General features: G+C 59.9%; 1 protein-coding gene and 1 long non-coding RNA gene across 2 annotated transcripts in view; one reads left to right on the plus strand and one right to left on the minus strand.

The window, feature by feature from the left end:
* GBX1 (gastrulation brain homeobox 1) lies at positions 1-14,778 on the minus strand. Its single transcript, XM_037891517.2, has 3 exons — positions 14,594-14,778; positions 13,908-14,512; positions 1-1,146 (listed from the first exon to the last, which is right to left on the minus strand). The coding sequence occupies exons 2-3, from the start codon at positions 14,365-14,367 to the stop codon at positions 626-628; spliced, it is 981 nt and encodes a 326-aa protein (XP_037747445.1). The 5' UTR covers positions 14,368-14,512; positions 14,594-14,778; the 3' UTR covers positions 1-625.
* Positions 2,756-20,707, plus strand: part of LOC122464800 — a 25,469-nt gene continuing 7,517 nt past the window's right edge. The window contains exons 1-2 of the long non-coding RNA XR_006289189.1: positions 2,756-2,792; positions 4,604-4,607. This is a non-coding gene — a long non-coding RNA (uncharacterized LOC122464800). The remainder of the gene's footprint in view (positions 2,793-4,603; positions 4,608-20,707) is intronic.

Consider the following 20,707-nt stretch of genomic DNA (forward strand, 5'->3'; position numbering starts at 1 on the left):
TTTCCTTTCCATAGAAAATAATTTATTGAAATCACAACTATACATGGATGGGGCACAGACGCAGCCAGTCACAGCGATACCTTACGGACAGTGAGAGAATACATAGGCCATCCACCCCTTCTGTGCAGCCCTGCCCTGCCGCAGGGAGGAGGGGCTGAAGGGGTGGGGGAAGAGAGGGCGGCATGCAGAGATAAGGGGCCTGGAGAACCCACAGACTGATCATTGCACACAGGAGCCCTGGGGCTCGGTACAAGCAGAGCCCAGCACCAGCTAGAGCCCCATCCCTCCCGGAGGCAGCCCTGCACTCCCCCAGACAGACAGACAGACAATTCCATATGTACAGACTTTACACAGAATAAATAAGGGATATTTACAGAGAGGTTTGTGAGCAGCGGCTGGAGCACAAATGGTTAAAACTCCCCCTGCAGCAGTGCCCCCAGGGTCTGCACTGGAGCCTCTCCCTTTGCTGCAGCGTCTGGAATGGGAGCTTGGGTCAGCCCCGCTTGGCCATGCAAGGCAGGCCCCTCTGCTGGGCATGGCGCGCGCCTGCTCGTTTGCAGCCAGGGCATTTGGCGTTTTCCTCCCACAGTTTCTGAGTGGAGCCCGGAGCGTGCGGGCGGGGGGCTCAGGGCCGGCTGCCCTGCTCTATCTGCTGGTGCTGGCTGCGCACGGCGAACCTGTTGACGTGCACGGGGATGGGCACCACGATCTTGGGGTTGCGGACGGGCTCACCGGAGCGGTTGTTGACGTTGCCGGCTTTGATGCGTTTCCACTTGGCCCGGCGGTTCTGGAACCAGATCTTGACCTGCACCTCACTGAGCTTGAGGGCATGGGCGATCTGCGAGCGCTCCGTCAGGCTCAGGTACTTCTTGCAGTGGAATTCCTTCTCCAGCTCCAGCAGCTGCTCACTGGTGAAGGCGGTGCGCCTCCGGCGGCTCTTCCCTGGGTTGGAGCCGGGAGGTGCCTGCTCCCCTCCAGAGCTGCTCTTGGGCCTGGGCTTGGGCCCCAGGCAGCTGGCGCTGCTCCCATCCAGGAAGCTCTCGTCCTCGCTGTCAGGCGCAGAGCTCTCCTCTTCCCTCTCACTGCACGGGGTCTCCGCCGATTTCACCTCCAGCTTCTCTTCGTCCGAGCTGTACGCCTTGCCATCTGCAGCCAAGACAAACAGCGTTAGCCAGGGCACCTGCAGGGGGAAAGGAGCCAATCTGCTCTGGAGACGCCTGCTGGGAAACCCCGAGGGAGACGTGTTGGGCCAACACCCTCCAGCTCAGAGCCTTGTCTGCACCGGCATCCCTGTGAGGAGCAACAGGGGTCCCAAGGGCAAGGGAGCGCCCAGCACTTTAGTCACCTGCTCTGAGCCAGCCCCGTGGAACAACAGCGAAGCTGTGTCTGCACTAGGGCTCACCCCCGTCACTCCCTCCTACCTCCCACCCCACAGCACCAGTGCAAAGCACCAGAACCGGCATAGCCGGAAGAGCCTCCCCCATGCAGCCCATGCCAGGAGGGGGAGGTAAAGGTGAGGGAGAATTTCGGGTTTTGGTGCCCTCCCTCCCATGTGCCTGGAAGTCACCAGGCTCCAGCCCAGACTCAGCAGATCCGAGGCTCACGGGATGAGCCTGTTTGGAGTTGGGGGCTCTGCAGCACGCGTGTGCTTGTGGGGGCAGGGCACATGCTTTGGGAGAGTCTCATTTTCCCCTACAGTTACTGCAACGTCCATCTCCGCCTGGCTCTGCTGCTAACGGTCCCAGCGGGGTGCAGCTCTCAGCCCCCTCCGGGGAATAAGTGTGTCTCATTTCCCATCCCCTGCAGCTGGGCCGAAGCTCTGAGCTGCCCTTGTTGAGACGAGGGCTCGCCATTCCAGCTAGCGTTAGCCACGCTCACAGAGCGCCTCCTGGACGCTGTGTCACGGACACTTCAACAGTGCCCCAGAGCCAGCCTCCAGCAGGTTCTTCATTGGGCGTGTTCGTTCTGAGCAGAGTCTGGCCAGCTCAGTGGTCCCCAGATTATGGGGAACACTTCCCTGGGAATTTCGGGGGGTGGGATGGGGGGGTGCGTGGCAGGGCCTGGGCCAGCCCCCAAGGGGGGTGGGAAGGGAGCACCAGCCAGCCCTGCTCTGCCCCCAGCTACACTCTGGCCCTGCCCCTGGCCCCAGCCACAGTGCCAACCCCAGCCTCTGCCCCCAGCTCCCAGCCCCCACCCCCATCCTAGGCTCCAGCTCTGGCCCTCCAACTACCCTGGGGGAGAGGAGGCACAAACAGATTCCATTATGGGTAAGGGGGGGAGGGGACAGAAAAAGTTTGGGGACCACTGGTCTAGCTTGAGTTTACCATGTTACAGGGAAGTAAGCGGCGCTTGTCATTTACTTCAGTTGCAAACTGAATCCTAGAAATGTAGGGCTGGAGGTCCTCAACTCCAGCCCCTGTACTGACACACACCCAAGTAAACCATCCCTGACAGGGGTTTGTCCAATGTGACGGGGATTCCACATCCTCCCAGGGATGCCTCTTCCAGACCTGAACTCCCCTGAGAGTTAGGTCAGACACTAGGAAAACTGGCTAGGTTTCCCTGGCTGCACATTAAGCCCATTGCTTCTTGTCCTGCCCCCGGGGAACATGGAAAACAACTGATCCCCATGCTCTTTAGGGCAGCCCGTAATAACCCATTTGAAGGCTATCAGCCCCCCCTCAGTCTTCTTCTCTCAAGACTAAATGCCCAGTTTTTTTAACCTTTCCTCACAGGTCAGGTTTTCTGAACATTTGATCATTTTTGCTGCTCTCCTCTGAACTCTCTCCATTGTATCCACTTTCCTAGAGCTCAGCCCCCAGACCCAGACCCAGGACTCCAGCTGAGGCCTTGTGAGTGCCAAGCAGTGTGGGACGAATACCTCCTGTGTCTGCGGAACCCGACACTGCGGAACCCGACCAGACTTTTTCACAGCTGCCTCTGATCACTTACTCTCAAGTCTGTGCTCCACCGTAAGCCCTCGGTTCTCTTCTGCATGTTCTGTTACTTAACCCTGGCAAAACAAAGCCTCTCGGGGCAGAGAGGTGGCTTTCTTTTAATGTGTGATCAGTGCAAACAAATCAGGAAATCTGTTAAATTCCCATTCACTAAAGTTGTTCCGGGAAGGAATTCCCAAAACAACACACCACTGCAGAGTCTGAGTAGCCACTATTGCAGCTGCAGGGACCCTCTGCACGGTCACTACCCGCGCAGCGCCACCCACAGCTCCTCTGCTCTAGCCGGGGGTCTCAAACTTCATTGCGCTGCAACCCCCTTCTGACAACAAAAATTGCTGCATGACCCCAGGAGGGGGAACTGAAGCATGAGCCCACCTGAGCCCTGCAGCTCCAGGCCTGGGGCCTGTAACCTGAGCCCCACCACCCCGGGCTGAAGCCGAAGCCTGAGTCCAGGCAGTGGGGCTTTAGCTTTGGCCCCAGCCCGTCTAACGCCAGCCCTGGCGGCCCCATTAAAATGGGGTCTCGACCCACAGTTTGAGAACCGCTGCCCTAGCTAGTGTTTGCAGGTTGTGCTGTGGTTATAGCTACATAAAGTCACCCAGTCAAGGAACAGAACCAAAAGCACATGACATGTCTCTCCCCAGCACGCATGAACAGTCAATGGTGGAAATCTGAAATTTACTTTTGCCAAAAACTGGAACTGTCAAACTCGATGTTGGGTTTTTTCAGGATTTCTGCTGGTTCCGCACATGGGCAGCGGCAGGATGGGAAGCAACAGCACCAAGAAGCTGGCCCAGGCTTCCAGGAGAGTCATCCTGGCAGCATAGCCCACTCTCTGCAGCTCCGAACCACGCATGTCCATTCTAAACCCAACCTCTACTCCCAGTGCCTTCCTGGAAAACAATCCCCTTCTGTTCTGCCGGGGGAGCGGTGCCAGATTCACAAGGTTTTAAGTCATGGAGCTAAAGAAAAGCAGAGAGTTCATTGCAGACGGGGTTTCGCTTTCTCCCCATCGCTAGCTCAAAGGGATCTATGCCCAGGCAAGCTCCGGGGAACTCATAAATTCTTCTGGAGGCTTTGCCAACCAACAGCCTCTCCTGGCACAGCTGGCAGCATCTGTAAGCAGAGAAGGCCGGGGTTTAGCCCCGGGTCAAGGAACTAAGAAGCTCCACAGAGGCAGGGGCCAGCAGCACTGGTCCAGCGCCCAGAGCCGCTCCAGCATAGAGCCACCTGCGACAGATTGCACAAGGCCGACTGGCCGAGACAAACCCAGCAGAGACTGGAGCTTCCGGGAACATTCGGTCTGTTCTCACTGCAGAATTAGCCCAGGCTGGGATGGGTGTTACCCCAACCACCTCCTTTCCACACAGGAAACCCTCTCACCGGAGGGTGGTGACAGCTTTGCACCTGGGTTAGTCTATGGCCCCAGCAGGCCAGCTAACACCCCGTGCGGCTTTCACTCGGGCTGGTAAGGGAGGGAGGAGACAGGCTATATCACCTGAGTGCTGATAGTCCTCCGATGCTGCAAGAAAGTGGGGTTTTCCTCCTTATTGTGTTGTATGTGAGCCTTACTGTTTCGCATGAATACGGAGTGTGCCTCAGTTTCCCTGTGTATTGCACCAATGGCTAGGTAGTGGGGATAAAAGGTGTGTGACTTTTGCGGAGACCTTCAGAGGCTGGTGAGACTGCTCCAGCTGCCTCCACGTAAGCAATGGAAGGTGCCCTTCATAACCTGAGAGCCAGGAGCGGGATGTGACCAGGTGACACTTTGCCCGGGAAGCAAGACAAAGACCAGAGAAGGAGCAATGGGGATGCTGGAGGCCAGGCAGCTGGGTCCAGTTCAGTCTGCTGTGGGGGACTCTAGGAAGGAATGTCTTGGGCATCTGGCCCGCAGTCCCCCCATGATGGCCTTGGCTGAAAGTCACGGATTTCTGTGCTAACAAGTTCTGTTCTATGCTGTGTACATGTTGATTAATAAACCTTCTGTTTTACACGCTGGCTGAGAGTCACAGCTGACTGTGGAGTTGGGGTGCAGGGCCCACTGGCTTTCCTAGGAGCCTGCCTGGGCAGACTCACCATGGTGACGACAGGGATGCTGAATGATCCAAGGTCAGACCCAGGAAGGGGAAGCTATGTAAGCTTCTTGCCATGGCGAAGGAGTCCTGACTGGCTTCATACAGAGCAGTTCCAGAGCATCGGCCTGGTGACTGTCACAAATGCCTTCCCACAATTCCCCTGTGCTCCCAGGACAAAGAATTTCTCCCACAACTCACTAGGAAAGGAAAAGAGCCCTGGGATGTGTCCGGAGATGTCTGAGTGACACAGACCGGTCAATGCAGTCCCAGCGAGGACAGGAATGCAGGGAGGATTCTGTAGGGTGGGTGTTAATGTTACACTCCCACTCCAAGGATGGTTTCAGAACAGAGGTTCTATTAAGCTTAAATACGTATTATTAACAATCCCACAGACACACACGGCCTGCTTAAGCCCCAAGCCAGCTCCATCTCACTGGGACACAACCAGTCTTCTTGCTTCCCCTCTGTGTTCCCTCTTCAGCAGTGCTCCAACCCACAAAGACAGGGCACAACCCTGACGTTCCCTTTGAGTGCCACACTCAGCCCTTGTCTGCACCACAGTCACTGCAGCTCTGCCTCTGTAGTGTGATAGCATCCACACTTGCTACAGCGATAGCCGGGGTTTTCCCTGTTGCTGTCCCTGCTCTATCCCGGCAGTAGCTAGACTGACAGAATTCTGCCCTCCGTCTAGTGGCGTCTACACCATGGCTTAGGATGGCTGAACTGTCTTGAGGGTGCGAATTTTTCACATCCCAAGTGATGTAGCTAGGCTGACCTAAGTTTTAGGTGTAGACCAGGCCTCCCACCCAGGCGAGGCCAGTCCAGGTGCTCAGACCTGGGTGCCAGTCCCCCAAGTTAACTCCACATGGAAGATAGACCCCATAAAGCCCCCAGTCAGGAAGCAGAGATGTTTGAGGTCCGAGTGCTGGGCCCCAGACAGCCCCTGTCCAGGCACGAGTCTCCATTCTCCTTCTGCAGCCCTTGCTGATACCTGAGCTCCTCACCACCCCCCGCCCTCGGGGCAGCTGCCCAATAGTGCTAGTAGCCCACCCTGGAGGAGCTAAAAGCATCCCAGGTCCTAGCAGCTGTGCTGAACACGTCCCTTCTGAGAGGGTGTCTCCTGGCCGCTGCTGTGGGGAGGTGGGACATGGGCCAGGCCCATCTTCCCCTCAACAGGGCTGTCCTGCGGTCGTCAGAGCTCCGAGTAGAGCAGGCCACATCAGAGAGATTCCATGCCCCAGAAACATGGCCAGGCCCAGCTGCAGGAAACGCTCTGGGGGCCAAGCTGAGTTGGCGGAGCCAGGACAGCGATTCAGCTACACCCCATCACAGAGGTAGGAGCCACTTCACCCTCAGATCTACACACATGGCACTGCCATGCCTAACCTCAGTAACTGGGAGACCAACGGTACTAGCCTGTCCCTGCCTGCCGGGGGTCCATCACAGCTCACCCTGTACTTCCAGGACAACACCCAGCTCATCTCTAGGCACCGCAGGGACACCCACACACACACGACTAGTCACACAGAATAGTTACCATGTGACTAACTGGTTGCTCAGGGAGGAGTCCCACCCCAACAGCTCCCTTACCTGCCTGAGAACCCTGGCAAGAGTCAACAAAAGGGTGTCAAGGTCCCCTCGAGGCCCGTCAGCGGCACCTTTGACCCCTGAGGCAAGTCTGTGCTTTGCTGCCCTCTGACCATCCTTCGCTTCTGCGAGCCAGACATCCGCACCCCTCAGCGTCTCACAAGCCAGGCGTAGCAAAAGAGCTTCCAACCATCTCTGAGCCAGGTACTACATACTACCAGTGCCAAGAGCCATGCCTGCCTCTCCCTGAGCTACAGATGCTCCCCCCGGCAGCCAGCAGCACCCATGGGCCTGTCAGCGAAGGAGACGCAGGTTACTCCGACACCAAGGCTGGGAAGCCCCTACCTCACGCTCTACAATCCACAGCCTTCAAGAAGCCACAAGCTGTGAACAGGTCAGACCTGGTCTTATTCCCCTCCCTGCTGGGGGGTGGGACCGAGGACTCCTCCCTCAGCCACATCTCCTCTGTCCCATCCATTCTGGACATCAGGGCACGGATCCCAAAGTCTCAGTCTAACGCAGGCCAGACAACCTGCCACACAGGGGCCCAGCAACGTCTGTGCAAGCACCACAGTCACTACGGAAAGCTAGACCACCGCACACGTGCTTTGGGGACCCAGCCTGGCTGGGAGGTGCAGGGGTGGGGAGAGAGAAAGAATGGGACGCAGCTGTTTGTGGAACCATAGCCCAGCTGTCCCTCTCCAGTCCTGAGGGCTATCAGGACATAAGGGGTTCTCTCAGGTTTGTTCCTTTCCACCCTCAACTCTGCCCCTTGGGTGCATGGCTGGAACCTCACCTCCATTGAATCTGCTTATGACAAATATTTAACATTTCCCCAGCCAGAGGAAACCTACAGACTGGACCAGCCAAAGGATCCTCATGGTCAAACTGCAGCCACCGTTAGCACCACCCTTCACCCACGACATGCAGCTCCAGGGGCTGCTACCAAGTGCTGGCGAGGGGCCTGGCACAGTGGGACATGCGGGTACCCGTGACACAGGAGGGAGAGAGGAGGGCAGGAAAGAGCTCCACTTCTGGGAGAAGGGCTCCTGCCAAAGGCTCCCACAGCAGCTGGTGCTGGTTCTGATAACGGGGGCTCCAGCTACCAGTACAGAGGCACAAACGGAACAATGCTGGTGCGGTCATAGAGCCCAGGCTAGAAGGGAGAATGGCAACCGGATCAACGCCCAGGTAACGCTTCGGGCCGCTGTTCTGTGGAGCGGCTGGTCCTGGGCACCCGCTGTCCCAACAGTGTGAAGGAACACACAGGCGCTGCCCCCTGTGACCACAATCAAATGAGGTTCCACGCCTGGAGGAGGGGAGGCCCCATGAAGTGACACTGACAGGGGACTGCAATAGAACAAAGGGGCATGGATGCTCCTGAGAAACCCAGGACAATAAGAGACGCTCTGAAGGCAGAGGAGCTGTGGAACAAAAGGGAGCGGGAAGCGAAGAGGAAGCCAATAGGGCTAAATAGCAGGGGGGCCAGGCTATTTGGGCCACACCAAAATCCTTGAAACCTGCCCCAGTGAACCAAACAGGCACATAGGTTACAGCTGGTGAGAGGGGAGCTAGAAGGGCCAAAGTGGGGCTTCACAGCAAAAAGTGAAGGACGGGCCAGTGGTTAAGGCCCTTGCCTAGAATATAGGAGGCCAGTGTTCAATTCCCTGCTTGGCCAAAGGCTTATTTTGGGACCTTGAGCAAGTCACTGTGCCTCACTCCCCCATCTGTGCCACTGGGAGACCCGCCCTGCCACACCCAGGAGGTGCTAAGGTGATGGGACCAGAGAAGTATCACAGATGCACATGTAACAGGTGCAAAAACAAACTAGAAATTCTTTATGTCCATCAGAAGCAAGAAGCCTGTGAAGAACTGGGGGGAGGGGGGGCCACTGGATCACTGGGGATTAAAGGGAGCAATTAAGGAAGCCAAAAACATTGCTGAGAAGCAAAGTGATTTCTTTGCATTGGTCTCCATGCGGAGATTCCCATCCTGGCCCTGCTCTTTTCTCACTATAAAGTTGAGATGCTCAAGGAGATCAAGGTAGCAGAAGAAGAAGTGCTGAAGCAAACTGATCATTTACAAAAGCCACAAGTCCCCAGGCCCAGATGCTCCATCACCGAGTTCTGAAGGCATTTGAATAGGAAGTGTGGAGCTGCTAGCAAAATATACAGCCTCTTAGTAAAAGCCAGCTACTGTCACCAACTACTGGAGGGTAGCAGATGCATTTTAAAAAGAGGATCTTACAGATCAGTCAGCCTCACATCTGTACCGGGGAAACTGGATGAAGTTATAATTTAAACTAGTCTATTACAACACCTGGTAGATCACGCTAGGAGAGGGTCTAACCCGCACATTGTCTGCAAAGGAAAATCACGTTTAGAATCGTAGGACTGGAAGTCCTCGCCAGTCCAGTCCCCTGCCCTCACGGCAGGACTACACATTATCCAGACCATCCATGACAGGGGTTTGTCTAACCTGCTCTTAAAAATCTCCACCTGCCTGGGCAATTTATACCAGTGCTTCACCACCCTGACAGGTAGGAAGTTTTTCCTAACGTCCAACCTAAACTGCCCTGGCTGCAATTTAAGCCCATTGCTTCTTGTTCTCCTTAACCTCTGCAGGTAGGACAATTCACCTTCCTCCTCCTTGTAACAACCTTTTATGTACTTGAAAACTGTTATATCCCTTCTCAGGCTTCTCCAGACCAAACAAATACAATTTTTTGAGTCTTCCCTCATGGGTCATGTTTTCTAGACCTTTAATTTTGCTGATCTTAGAATTATCTGAACATGTCAATAAACTAAATGGGTAAAGGGGACTGTCTGACAATTTATTTAGATTTTCAAAAGACTGTCAGAGACCAAGGTGTAAAAGGGAAGGTGCTGGAACTGGTAAAAAAAGAGCAACAGGTCACCAGAACAAAATATGTATGTACCCAAGAGACCTGAAGCAGCTGAGCTGCTAACAAAGGCAGCTAACCACAGCAGAGGGTTGAAGAGGAGCCAACTTTATACCTATCTTTGAAAAAGGTGCAAGTCAGGATTCTGGGAATTACAGACCCCTGAGCCTTACTTCACTTTCAACCAATGTATTTAAAAAAGAATGATAAACAGAGGAGCTTGAGATACCAGCGACAAAGTGTGGGGAGGCGGGGGAGGGAAGGGTCTTAATGTTTTCCATGAGTACTGGGTGTGCTTCAGTTTCCCCTGTCTATTATCCAAACACCCCAAAGTGGACAAGAGTGCGATGTTCGCAGAGACCCTCGCGGGCAGGCGTCACCGCCTCCAGCGGCCTGCGTACAGACGAGGACTGGACACTCTCTAACCTGGCAACTGATGGCCAAGGCCCCTCAACCAGCGGCCGCAAGCTGGAGCAAGGAGAGGTGGAGTTCGGGTGACCTGTTTCCCAGAAGAGAGAACCTGGGACGGAGTAGAAGCAGCTGGGTGTGTCAGAGGTTGGGCTGCTGGAAACGAGTCCGTCTCTTGGCTTGGGGCTCTGTAGGGAGGGAAGAGCTCTGGACCCCCCCCCCCCCCCAAGATGGGCTTTGCTAAATGTTCCCGATTTCTGTACGAACCCGAGCTGTTCTACGCGGTGCTCCAGTTGTCTATTAAACCTTCTGTTTTACACGCTGGCTGAGAGTCACTCCTAACTGCGGAGTTGGGGTGCAGGGCCCTTTGGAGTGCAAGGCTTCCCCCGGTTTCCCATCCAGGTGGGCTCATGGTGTGAGCAGGGTCTGAATGCTCCGAGGTGAGACCCAGGAGGAGGGGGCTTGCCCTGGTGAGAGCGGGCCCGGGGGCGGTCCCACAGCCAGAGGCCCCCTCTGGCTTCATTCCCAGGGTTCCAGAGCGCCCAGCCCCTGCACCCCCGACACAAGCTGCCCGACTTCTGCAGAGGAAATGTATTAGAAAATGTCTCGGTATCAGAATCCTTTGTGCATGAAAAACTATAGCTAAAGGAGAACAGGTTGCCAGTTTGTTCGGATTTCTCAAGACTGCTGATGCTCTGGAGGGAGCTAAGTAAGGGCAGGATGAGAGCGCGGGCTCAGCCATAGATCAGAAACCAGAGAAGGGCAGCACCAAGAGGCGGGTTAAAAGATGGGCTGGACTGGGACTGGGTCCAGGGCTTAATCCCTCCTGGTCTGCAGAGGGGGAAGCCCGCACAGGACAGACAATTCTTCAGGTTGCGAGGAGGCCAGAGAAGACGAAGAACCAGGCCCAGCCTGGGGACGGCCAGGGATGGCATTTCGCAGCGGTCAGGGTAGGAAATGCCCCTTGAAGGAATCATGCTAACCACGCGTACACCTCGCGGGGTCTAACTCAGCTGCTGGGGAGGGGCCTGGAACCTCCTGGGAGCGGCGCCAGGAGCCTGAGCCCAGCGGTAACACAAGCGAATGTGACATTAGGGGCCAAGGCCAGGTGCCCAGCGCCCGTCCCTGGGTCTCAGAGGAGACCGCAGAATTCAGGACAGGCGATGCAAACGCCCGGAGGCAGGGAACACACGTCTGCGAAGAGCTAGAGAGACCGGGCCTGTTCAGAGGGGACATCAGAGGGACTCAAACAACAAGTTAGGCAGCCCCCCCCCGCGCACCCCAAGTTACTCCAGCCAGGCCTCCCGCAGGCTGGGGAGGAAGCCAGAGGCGGCGGCTGGGGCCCAGGGAAGCACCTGGCTAGGAGAAGTAGCCGCAGACGATCACCTGTTTCCTGACAAGGGGAAAACTGATGAGGGGGCCCCAGACTCCCCCGGGCTTTCGGGGGCTCGGCTGCTGAGATCTAGAAACGCCCCGCCCCGCGAAGGTCCCTCCCTGCGGCGGGCTGGGGGCTCCCGGGAGAGGTGATTGCAGCCCCGACCACTGGGGAGCTGCTTCTCGGGCACAGGGGCTGGCCGGGCGCGCTCTGCGGTGCCGGGGTTTGCCAGCCCCCCAGGTTGCAGTTGCTTGGCTGCCCGAGCGGCGCAGGAGGCCTGTGGGTCCCCGTCTCTCTGATGGGGGCAGGGGGGACTTGGACCCTCCGGCCGTTGCTGTGGGAATAAAGCCGCCAGCTGCTCCCGTCCCTGCGGGGCGCAGCTCGATCCCCGCTGCCGCCGGGGAGTAGCACCCACAGCTGGGCGCCAGCACCTCGGAGAGCGCCGCGCCCTGGCGCTGGGAGTGGGCCGAGGGGAGCCTGGACCTGACTCCGGGTACCCTCTGCAGGACGCATGGCGGGGCCCGGCTCCGGACCATTCAGCTGAGCTGCGGCCAGCGGCTGCGGGGGCGGGGGACTCCCAGACGTCCCACCTGCAACCACCGACACCCCTAGCGCTACCCGCTGGACACCTCCCTCCCGTTCCGACACCCACCCCCGCAAACCCCGGATACCCCTGCGCACGCAGACCCACCCCCAGCCAGAAGTCCTCCCATGACGCCACACCTTGCCCCCCCACCTACCCGACACCCCCCGCCGGCACAGCCACCTGCCCCCCCCCCGACTCTATCCCCGCCGGGCACCCCCTGCCCTCCCAAGCCCCCGCTCCGCGCACCCCCCCGCGCGCAGACCCACCCCGGGCCGGAAATCTCTCCATTCCGCCACACCTTGGCGCACAAGCCCACCCGACCCCTGCCTCCGGACACCCCCGGCACAGCCACCCCTGCGCCCCCTGAACTCTATCTCCCCTGGACACCCCAACCCGTCCCGACAGCTCTTGGCGCAGCCACCCACCTGCGCACACCCAACACCCCCCCTCCAACCTGCCACACCTGGGAGCACCCACTCACCGGACACCCCCGCCAGACACCCTTTGGCGCAGCCACTCACCTGACACCCCATCCCCGCCGGACACTCCCTCCGTGGCGCGCACACCCCCCCATCACCGAAGGATAATTAAACACCCCCGAAGCCCGGCACTGGGCTGCCCGCGCACACACGCGGGAACTTGGGTCCCGTCCCGCCGGGGGCTGCTGGGGCAGGTGTCTCACACGCCTAGGCAGCCCGCAGCGGAGGGGCAGCTACAGCCGGGTCTGTCCCGAGCCGAGCCCAGCCTGGGACCCGCGAGGGGAGCGGCGCTCACCGCCCCTTCTCCCTCGGGCCTGGGCTTCCCACTCACCGGCCACTTCTATTCCCAGGGCAGCCCGTGGGGAGCTCAGGCCGGGGTGGGAGCCTGCTCCGGAGGGAGACCCCTCCCCTGCCCGCCAGCCCGGGGCAGAGGGGGGCTGGGGGCCGAAGAACCGACACCCGGAGCCTGCGCCGCCTCTGGAGCAATCCCCGCGGGGGGCGGCCCGCAACCCTTCCCCTCCCCCCCAGCACACAGCTGTGGTTATCTGAGGGCTCCCGCCCCTGGCACAGCAGAGGGGGCCTCCACCGGAAACCCCTTTCTCGCCCCATCGGCCCCTCCCCCACGTCTACCTGCCCCTGCAGCCACCTTACCCCCCGCCCCAACTCTACGGCCCCCAACGGCGGCTCCACCAGCCTCCAGGGCCCTGCCCCCCGCAGTCCCACCGCGCCCCCCGGATTATTCCACGCCTACAGACCCCTTCCCCACACACCCCGGTCTGCCCGGCCCCCTGCACCTCAGCCTCGGCTCCCCCTGCAACTCCCCTCACCTCCAGCACCGGCTTCCCCTGCCCCCCTGCCCCTCCCGGTGCAGCCTCCTTTACCCCAACCCGTTTCCCCTCTCCCCCTGCAGTCCCCCTTAGCCCCCTAATTCCGGCTCCACCTGCCCCTCCTTATTAGTCCACCCCACAGCCCCCTTCTCCCCGGAGGCTCCACACTCGCCCATCGCTCCCCTCTGGACCTCCGATCCCTACTGCAGCCCCCTACCCTCCTCCAAAGCCGGCACAACCTGTCCCTGGGGTCCCTTCCCCTCCTTCAACCCTGGTCCCAGCGCCTCCCAGGACGCTCCCCCCAACTCCGGCTCTGTTTGTTCCCGGGGTGTCTCCTCCGCAGAGCCCCTCCCTCGTGCCTCCTTTCCCAGGTCTTTCCCCTGTAGCCCCCTTGTTCCCTCCACCCCCAGCTCTCCCGCTCCGTCTGCACCCGATCGCTCCCCACCCCAGCAGCCCCCTGCCCCCTCCCCCAGTATCCGGAGCCGATAAAGGGTACGGATCCCCTTCGCGCCCAGGCTGCTCGGGCGGGATCGCTACCCCCAGAGGGCAGGGACCGCGCCGCGCTGTGCGCACGGAACAGGGCTGGCGGCTCGCTTCTGCTCCAGGAGGACGCTCCGGTCCCGGCTGCGGCACCCGTGAGAGGGGTCAGCGTCCACCCCGCAGAAAGTTCGCTGGCCTAGACTGGGCTTGGGGCTGCAGCCCGGTTCTTACCTGCCAGGCTGGGAAAGGGGTCCGGGAAGTGTAGCGGCTGCTCGGGGGGCCCCTTGTCCCTGGCCGGGGGCAGCTCCTCCGCCTCCAGGCTCTCGGCGCTCCGCCTGCAGCCCGGCTCCGGGTTGGTGCGCGCCGCCGGCAACTCCTGCGCCGGGTAGAACCCGTCGGGGGGCTCGCTGAAGTTGGGCAGCGCCGTAGTGAGCGCCACCATGGAGGGCACCCCCTGCCCCAGGCTGGCGCAGAAGGTGTTGGTGAGGCGGCCGGCGAAGGAGGCCAGCGGGGCGAGCGGGGGGAGGCCGGACTGCAGGGGCGAGTGCGACAGCGCCTGGGGCAGCACCAGCGGCCGGTAGGGCATGAACATGGGGTAGCCGGTGTAGAGCAGGTGGCCGGAGCGCGGCGGCGGGGTCCCGATCAGCGAGTCGATGGAGAAGGCGGCCCCTTGGCCGCTGGGTCTCTGCATGGCGAGCGGGCGCGGAGCGCCTCCCGGGCTGGCTGCGCCCCCACCTCCCCACGGGTTCCAGCCGCCGCCAACTTGCTGGGCCGCCCGGCTGCTCCCGGGCCCGCGGTGCCCCGACTCTGCGCTGCGCGGGGCTCCCCCTCTGCGCGGGGCGCGCGGTGCCCCGGCTCTGCGCTGCGCAGGGCTCCCCCTCTGCGCTGCGCCCCGGCTCTGCGCAGGGCTCCCCCTCTGCGCTGCGCGCGATGCTGGGTCCTCGGGTCCCTTTCTCACGATCCCCCCCCGGTCCTGCGGGCTTCGGGCTCGCCGCCCCCGGGCTCCTGCGCCGCAGCCCGTGCCCCGGAGCCGCGGCAGCGCTGCCTGCCCGCTGCCTTCGAGGGCTGGAGTGGCGGCGCGCTCCGAGGCTCCCCGCAGCCCGGCTCAGCGCGGGGGGGCGGGGGAGGGGTGTCGCCCTCCGGACTCATCCATCTTCCTCACGCCACGCCTGAGTTCCCCCTTAGCCCGCTCGGGGGGCAGGGCCCGGCCCCCGGCGCGCCCGGCCTGGGAAGGCGCCGCCCCCCTCCCGCCTAATCAGCTGTGATTAACGCTGATTGATGATCGGTAATTACTGAGGCCGGAGCACAAGGGAGCCGCACAAGGGCGCTTTTGTCGGCTGGGGCGGGCGGGACGGGGGCGGCGCGGCCAGACAGATGCTTTCGCCCGGCCACTTGTCAAGCCTTTCTGCGGCGCTTTGGCTGGGACTGAATGGGCGGAGGGGGTAATGGATGGGAGCGGGGATAATGGGGGGGCCGGGGAGACCGAGGGGGTGATGGGGGAATGGTTGCGGGGTAACGGGCTGGGCGGCGGGATAATGGGGAGGGCGGGGGGCCGCGGGGGGCAACGGGCCAGGGGATAATGAGGGGAGCGGGCCGGGGGGGCGGGATAATGGGGGCAGGGCGAAGGAACGGGCCGGGCCGCAGCTCCCCGAATCCCGCACGCAGGAACCGGCCGCCCCCCAGCTGCTGCCCGCGGGACCCGGCGAAGTCCCGGGACCGAACCGGGCCGGGCCGGCGGCTGCACGTCGGAGCTAGAGCCCCCCCCGCTAATGGTGCTGATTGGCGCTGATTGCCCCCTTGAGCCGGCCGCGGAGTCTCCTGAACCGGCCCCTGATTGCGGGAGGCGGCGGACCCCGCCCCGGCTGATTAATCCGGAGGGTCGGGCATGCTAATTACTGGGCAACTGCCAGCCCCAGCCCCAGCCCCTCCGTGCGGGGGGGGGAGCCAGAAACCCCGCCCCTGGGTGCCCGGCCTGGTCCAGTTAGCCCCTCACACCCAGGACAGTCCCAGGCTCTCCTGGTCCTGCTCTGTTCTCCCCACCAAGGCCGCAGGAGGGGACTAGCCCCGTGGACGCCAGGCAGGAGCTCAGCCTGCCCCAGTGAGGGGTCCCTCCACCCGGGGCGTGGGCGCTGGGGCCTTTCCCAGCGGTGCCCGCTGCCAGAGGGGGCTGTGGCTTTCACAGAACAGGAGGGGAGAAGGGGCTGGCTCAGCCCTACAGGCACTACACCAGCAAGGGGCCCCCAGCCCCATTTCCTTCTGGATCAGTGAAGGCAGGGGTGGGTCCTGCTGGTTGGGCTGGGGGCTGCCCTTCCCATTCCCCAGGCTTCTGAGGGGGTAGGAGGGTATGTCACAGCCCAGCACCAACCTGGGGCATAATCCCCCTTCTGATTGACGCAGAGCCTGGCAGATCCAGCCCCCAGCAAAGTGGTGGCAGGGGCCTGCCCTGCCCCCCACTTGTCCTGGCTCCCCCACCCTGTGGAATCCACTCTGAGCTCTGTCTTGTCTCTGTCGCCGGACTCGCTCCAGGGCCCGCTGGGCAGTGCCTACCCCAGGAGCTCCTCTCACCTGCCGGCCCTGTGCCTGCAGCTGGCGCACTGCAGGGGCGTGGCCAAATGCTTAACTTGGGCCAAGTCCCGGCAGCTCAGAGGCCTGGCAGGGCTGGGCTTGCCTTGCCTCGTCAGTTATGAAAGTAAAAAAATTGCTTGAACCCAGGCACCTCTTTCATGAGTAATTAAGCCCTGCAGCAGCCACAGTCCTTGGCATAGGGCTTGTTCCTAGCCCTGGAACTGCAGCTCCCAGCAGCATGGCCCACCCCTGGCTCCCCCCAGCGCCCACTAGAAGCCTCTCCAGATGCCCCCCCGGGGGGGGCAGGTTCTTGCCTGTCTCTCTCGGTCCCCTGCTTGGGCCCCCCAACGCATAGACCGAGAACAACAATGCCCCCACCTGCTTCTCCAGCTCAGCAGCTCTGGCCTCTGCACACTGGCCTGGGACCCTGCAGGCCCCGGCCCCAGCCCCAAAGCAGTCAGTGACCTGTTCTGGGCCTTAGGACAGCAGCCCTCTGCCGGCTGCTGCTCTTGCAGCTGCACTGGTACTTGTGAAATCTAGTGCCAATTTCCCTTCTCTATCCCAGTGAGACTAGGGAGGGAGGGGTTTGGTCACTGGCACACCTGAGCTGCAGCCCCAGGGCAGGGTCCATGCTGCTGTCCTTAGTGGGCTAGCTGGCCCCTGTCTACTAGGGCCAGGAGGCTCAGGCCCAGCTGCGGTGTGCACACCCCCCCTTGTCTTTAGGCGAGCCTGCTCGTCTCCTGCAGCCCTGCTCTTGCTAAGGCACCGGCATTGCTGAGTAACCAGCTCAAAGCACAAGGAACTCACCCCCCCACCCAGTTAGTTACAGTCAGTCAGCAGGAGGCAGGCCGCAAGTAGGCCAGTTCAAAGAGTTTAATTGTATTACAACTTTCAAAGGAGACAATTTTGGAGTTTAGGCTTCGTAACTGCCCCCAGGGCAGTCAGAGTCCTGGCAATTAGTTATTCCCGTTTCACCGCTGCTTGAGCTCGCAGTGAGACCCCTCCCCCAGGGACAAGTCCCACCTCCACAGTTCTGCAACTTTCCAGTCTACATTTTAGATATTGCTTGGGTTAATTCCCTCAGCAGCATCTCGCAATGACCATGAGCATCAGCTCATTCTCTGCTCTCAGCAGAAACCACCCAGGACCCCTTCAGTGAAATATTGAGAAGCTGGTCGGACACAAAGGTAACACACCTCCTAGGTCTATCTGTGCCAAGCCTTTTCCCTCTGCACCCTCCTGGCTCCCAGGCTGTGCAGCCAGCATGAACCTAACAGGGGCTTCAGCTCACTGTGCCTGCCGCTCACCTGTCCAGCCAGAATTGGATGCTCACGTGCACGTGACCATTAGCCAGGATGGGCAGGGATGGTGTCCTCACCCTCTGTTTGCCAGAAGCTGGGAATGAGGGATGGGATGGATCACTGGATGATTACAGGTTCTGTTCATTCCCTCTGGGGCATCTGGCATTGGCCACTCTCAGAAGACAGGAGACTGGGCTAGATGGACCTTTGGTCTGACCCAGTGTGGCCGTTCTTATGTGCTTTGGTGAGGCCTACAAAAGGTTGCAGTGCTCATAGAATCATAGGGCTAGAAGAGACCTCGTGAGGTCATCTAGTCCAGTCCCCTGCCCTCATGGCAGAACTAAGTATTATTTAGACCAGGGCTCTCAAACATGTGGCCTGCAGGGTTATTTCTGCGGCCCACCAAGGTCCCCGTGCCCCCCATCCCCTCAGAGTTATTTGCTGCGGCCCAGCAAGCTCCCCGTGCCCCCTCCCCGAGTTATTTCCTGCGGCTGCCAAGCTCCCCTCCCCCGGCACCCCTCCGTCCCCCAGCACGCCGTGTCCCTGCCTAACTCCCGGCCTTCCCACCGCCAAACAGCTGTTTGGCGGCACTTAGCACTTTCCAGGAGGGAGCGGGAGGAGCAGGGAGTCGCGCGCTCAGGGGAGGAGGCGAAGAAGAGGAGGGGCTGGGGTGGGGACTTTGGGGAAGGGGTTGGAATGGGGGTGGGGAAGGGGTGGAGTGGGGGTGGGGCCGGGGGACTTTTGTCCCTTTATATGAAAAGGTGTCAGTGATGTGGCCCTGAGGCCAATGTACTAGTCCTCATGTGGCCCTTGTGGTGATTTGAGTTTGAGATCCCTGATTTAGGCCATCCCTGACAGGGGTTTGTCTAACCTGTTCTTAAAAATCTCCAATAATGGAGATTCCACAACCTCCATAAGCAATTTATTCCAGTGCCTAACTACCCTGACAGGGAGCTTTTCCTAAAGTCCAACCTAAACTGCCCTGGCTGCAATTTAAGCCCATTGCGTCTTGTCCTATCCTCAGAGGTTAAGAACATTTTTTCTCCCTCCTCCTTTTATGTACTTGAAAACTGTTACGTCCCCTCCCAGTCTTCTCTACTCCAGACTAAACAAACCCAGTGTTTTCAATCTTCCCGCACAGGTCATGTGTTCTAGACCTTTCATCCGTTTTGTTGCTCTTCTCTGGACTTTCTCCAATTCGTCCACATCTTTCCTGAACTGTGGGGCCCAGAACTGGACACAATACTCCAGGTGAGGCCTAATCAGCGCAGAGAAGAGTGGAAGAATTACTTCTCGTGTTTTGCTTACAATACTCCTGCTAGTAAACAGGGGCAGCAGGTTGGTATAATTTTTGGTGGTGCCCAGAACGAGTCGAAGTCCCGGCCCCCGCCCCACTGCCTAAGGCTCTGGGAGGAAGTTTGGGTGTGGGCTCTGGGCTGGGGCAGGCAGTTGGGGTGCAGGAGAGGGTGCAGGGGATGGGCTCTGGGAGGGAGTTGGGGTGCAGGCTGGGGCAGGGGTGCAGGCTCTGGTAGGGAGTTGGGGTGCAGGGTCTGGGCTGGGGCAGGGGGTTGGGGTGCAGGAGGGGATGCAGGGGGCAAGCTAGGGCAGGGGGTTGGGGTGTGGGAGGGGGTGCAGGGGGCAGGCTCTGGGAGGAAGTTTGCATGCAGGGTCTGGGCAGGGGGTTGGGGTGCAGGACGGGGTGCAGGGGGCAGGCTCTGGAAGGGAGTTAGGGTGCAGGCTGGGGCAGGGGGTTGAGGTGCAGGACGGGGTGCAGGGGGCGGGGTCTGGGAGGGAGTTTGGGTGCAGGGTCTGGGCGGGGCAGAGGGTTGGGGTGCAGGAGAGGGTGAGGGGTGCAGCGCTTACCTTGGGCGGCTCCCAAAAGTGACCTGCACCCCCCTCTGGCAGCAGCTCCTAGGTGCGGGACCGGAGGGATCTCCACATGCCACTGCCTACAGGTACCACCCCCGCAGGTCCCATTGGCTGCAGCTCAGGGCGGGGGCAGCATGTAGAGACACGCCCCCCCATGAGGGGCCACAGGGATGTGCCATCCGCTTCTGGAAGTGGGGCCCTTTTAAATTGCCCGGGGGTGACGTGGGGCTGGGTGGGGGGACGCTCCGGGGGAAGTGCACGGGGGGTGGCAGGCAGGGCCCGAGGAGAGACACAGCTCCGAACTTTGGTGAAGCCAGGCCCCTGTGCTGGAGCATGGGCACCACAGGCCCATACAACTCGCTGCCCCTGCACTACATCCCAGAATGATCGCTTTTTTTGCAACAGTGTTACACTGTTGACTCATATTTAGCTTGTGATCCACAATGACCCCAGATCCCTTTCCGCAGGACTCCTTCCTAGGCCGTCATTTCCCATTGTGTATGCGTGCAACTGATTGTTCCTTCCTAAGTGGAGGACTTTGCATTTGTCCTCGTTGAATTTCACATCCCTATTTACTTCAGACCATTTCTCCAGTTTGTCCAGATCATACAAAGCACTTGCCACCCCTCCCAGCTTGGTATCATCCACAAATTTTATAAGTGTACTTTCTATGCCATTATCTAAATCATTGATGAAGATATTGAACAGAACCGGACCCAGAACTGATCCCTGCGGGACCCAACTTGATATGCCCTTCCAGCCTGACTGAACCAGTGATAACTACACTCTGGGAACAGTTTTCCAACCAGTTATGCACCCAGCTTATAGTAGCTCCATCTAGATTGTTTTTCTCCCTAGTTTGTTTATGAGAAGGTCACGCGAGACAGTATCAAAAGTCTTACTAAAGTTAAGATATACCATGTCTACCGCTTCCCCCCATCCACAAGGCTTGTTACCCTTTCAAAGAGATCTCCGGGCTGGTTTGACATGGTTCGCTCTTGACAAATCCGTGCTGACTGCTCCTCATCAAGCTTAGAACTGGTGACTGCTGGGTCGACACCTGAGGTGAAACGGGAGTACCCCTCTAGGGCGCAAGCCTGGGCAAATGCTATAGAGACCCTGAGTTGCCCATGCCCAGGACCCCCCTGTCTCGGTGTCAGCAGTAAAGTCCAGAGGAGAGGAAGAACCAATACATCTGGTACCTGATCCGCTGCAGGAGTTGCTGGAAAGATAGTAAAATATTAGTACCTGACACCTTTCCCTTCTTAGTATTATGGGAAAAGTCTTTGCCTGAGT

Source organism: Chelonia mydas, chromosome 2, assembly GCF_015237465.2.
Source record: "Chelonia mydas isolate rCheMyd1 chromosome 2, rCheMyd1.pri.v2, whole genome shotgun sequence".
Taxonomy (NCBI): domain Eukaryota; kingdom Metazoa; phylum Chordata; order Testudines; family Cheloniidae; genus Chelonia; species Chelonia mydas.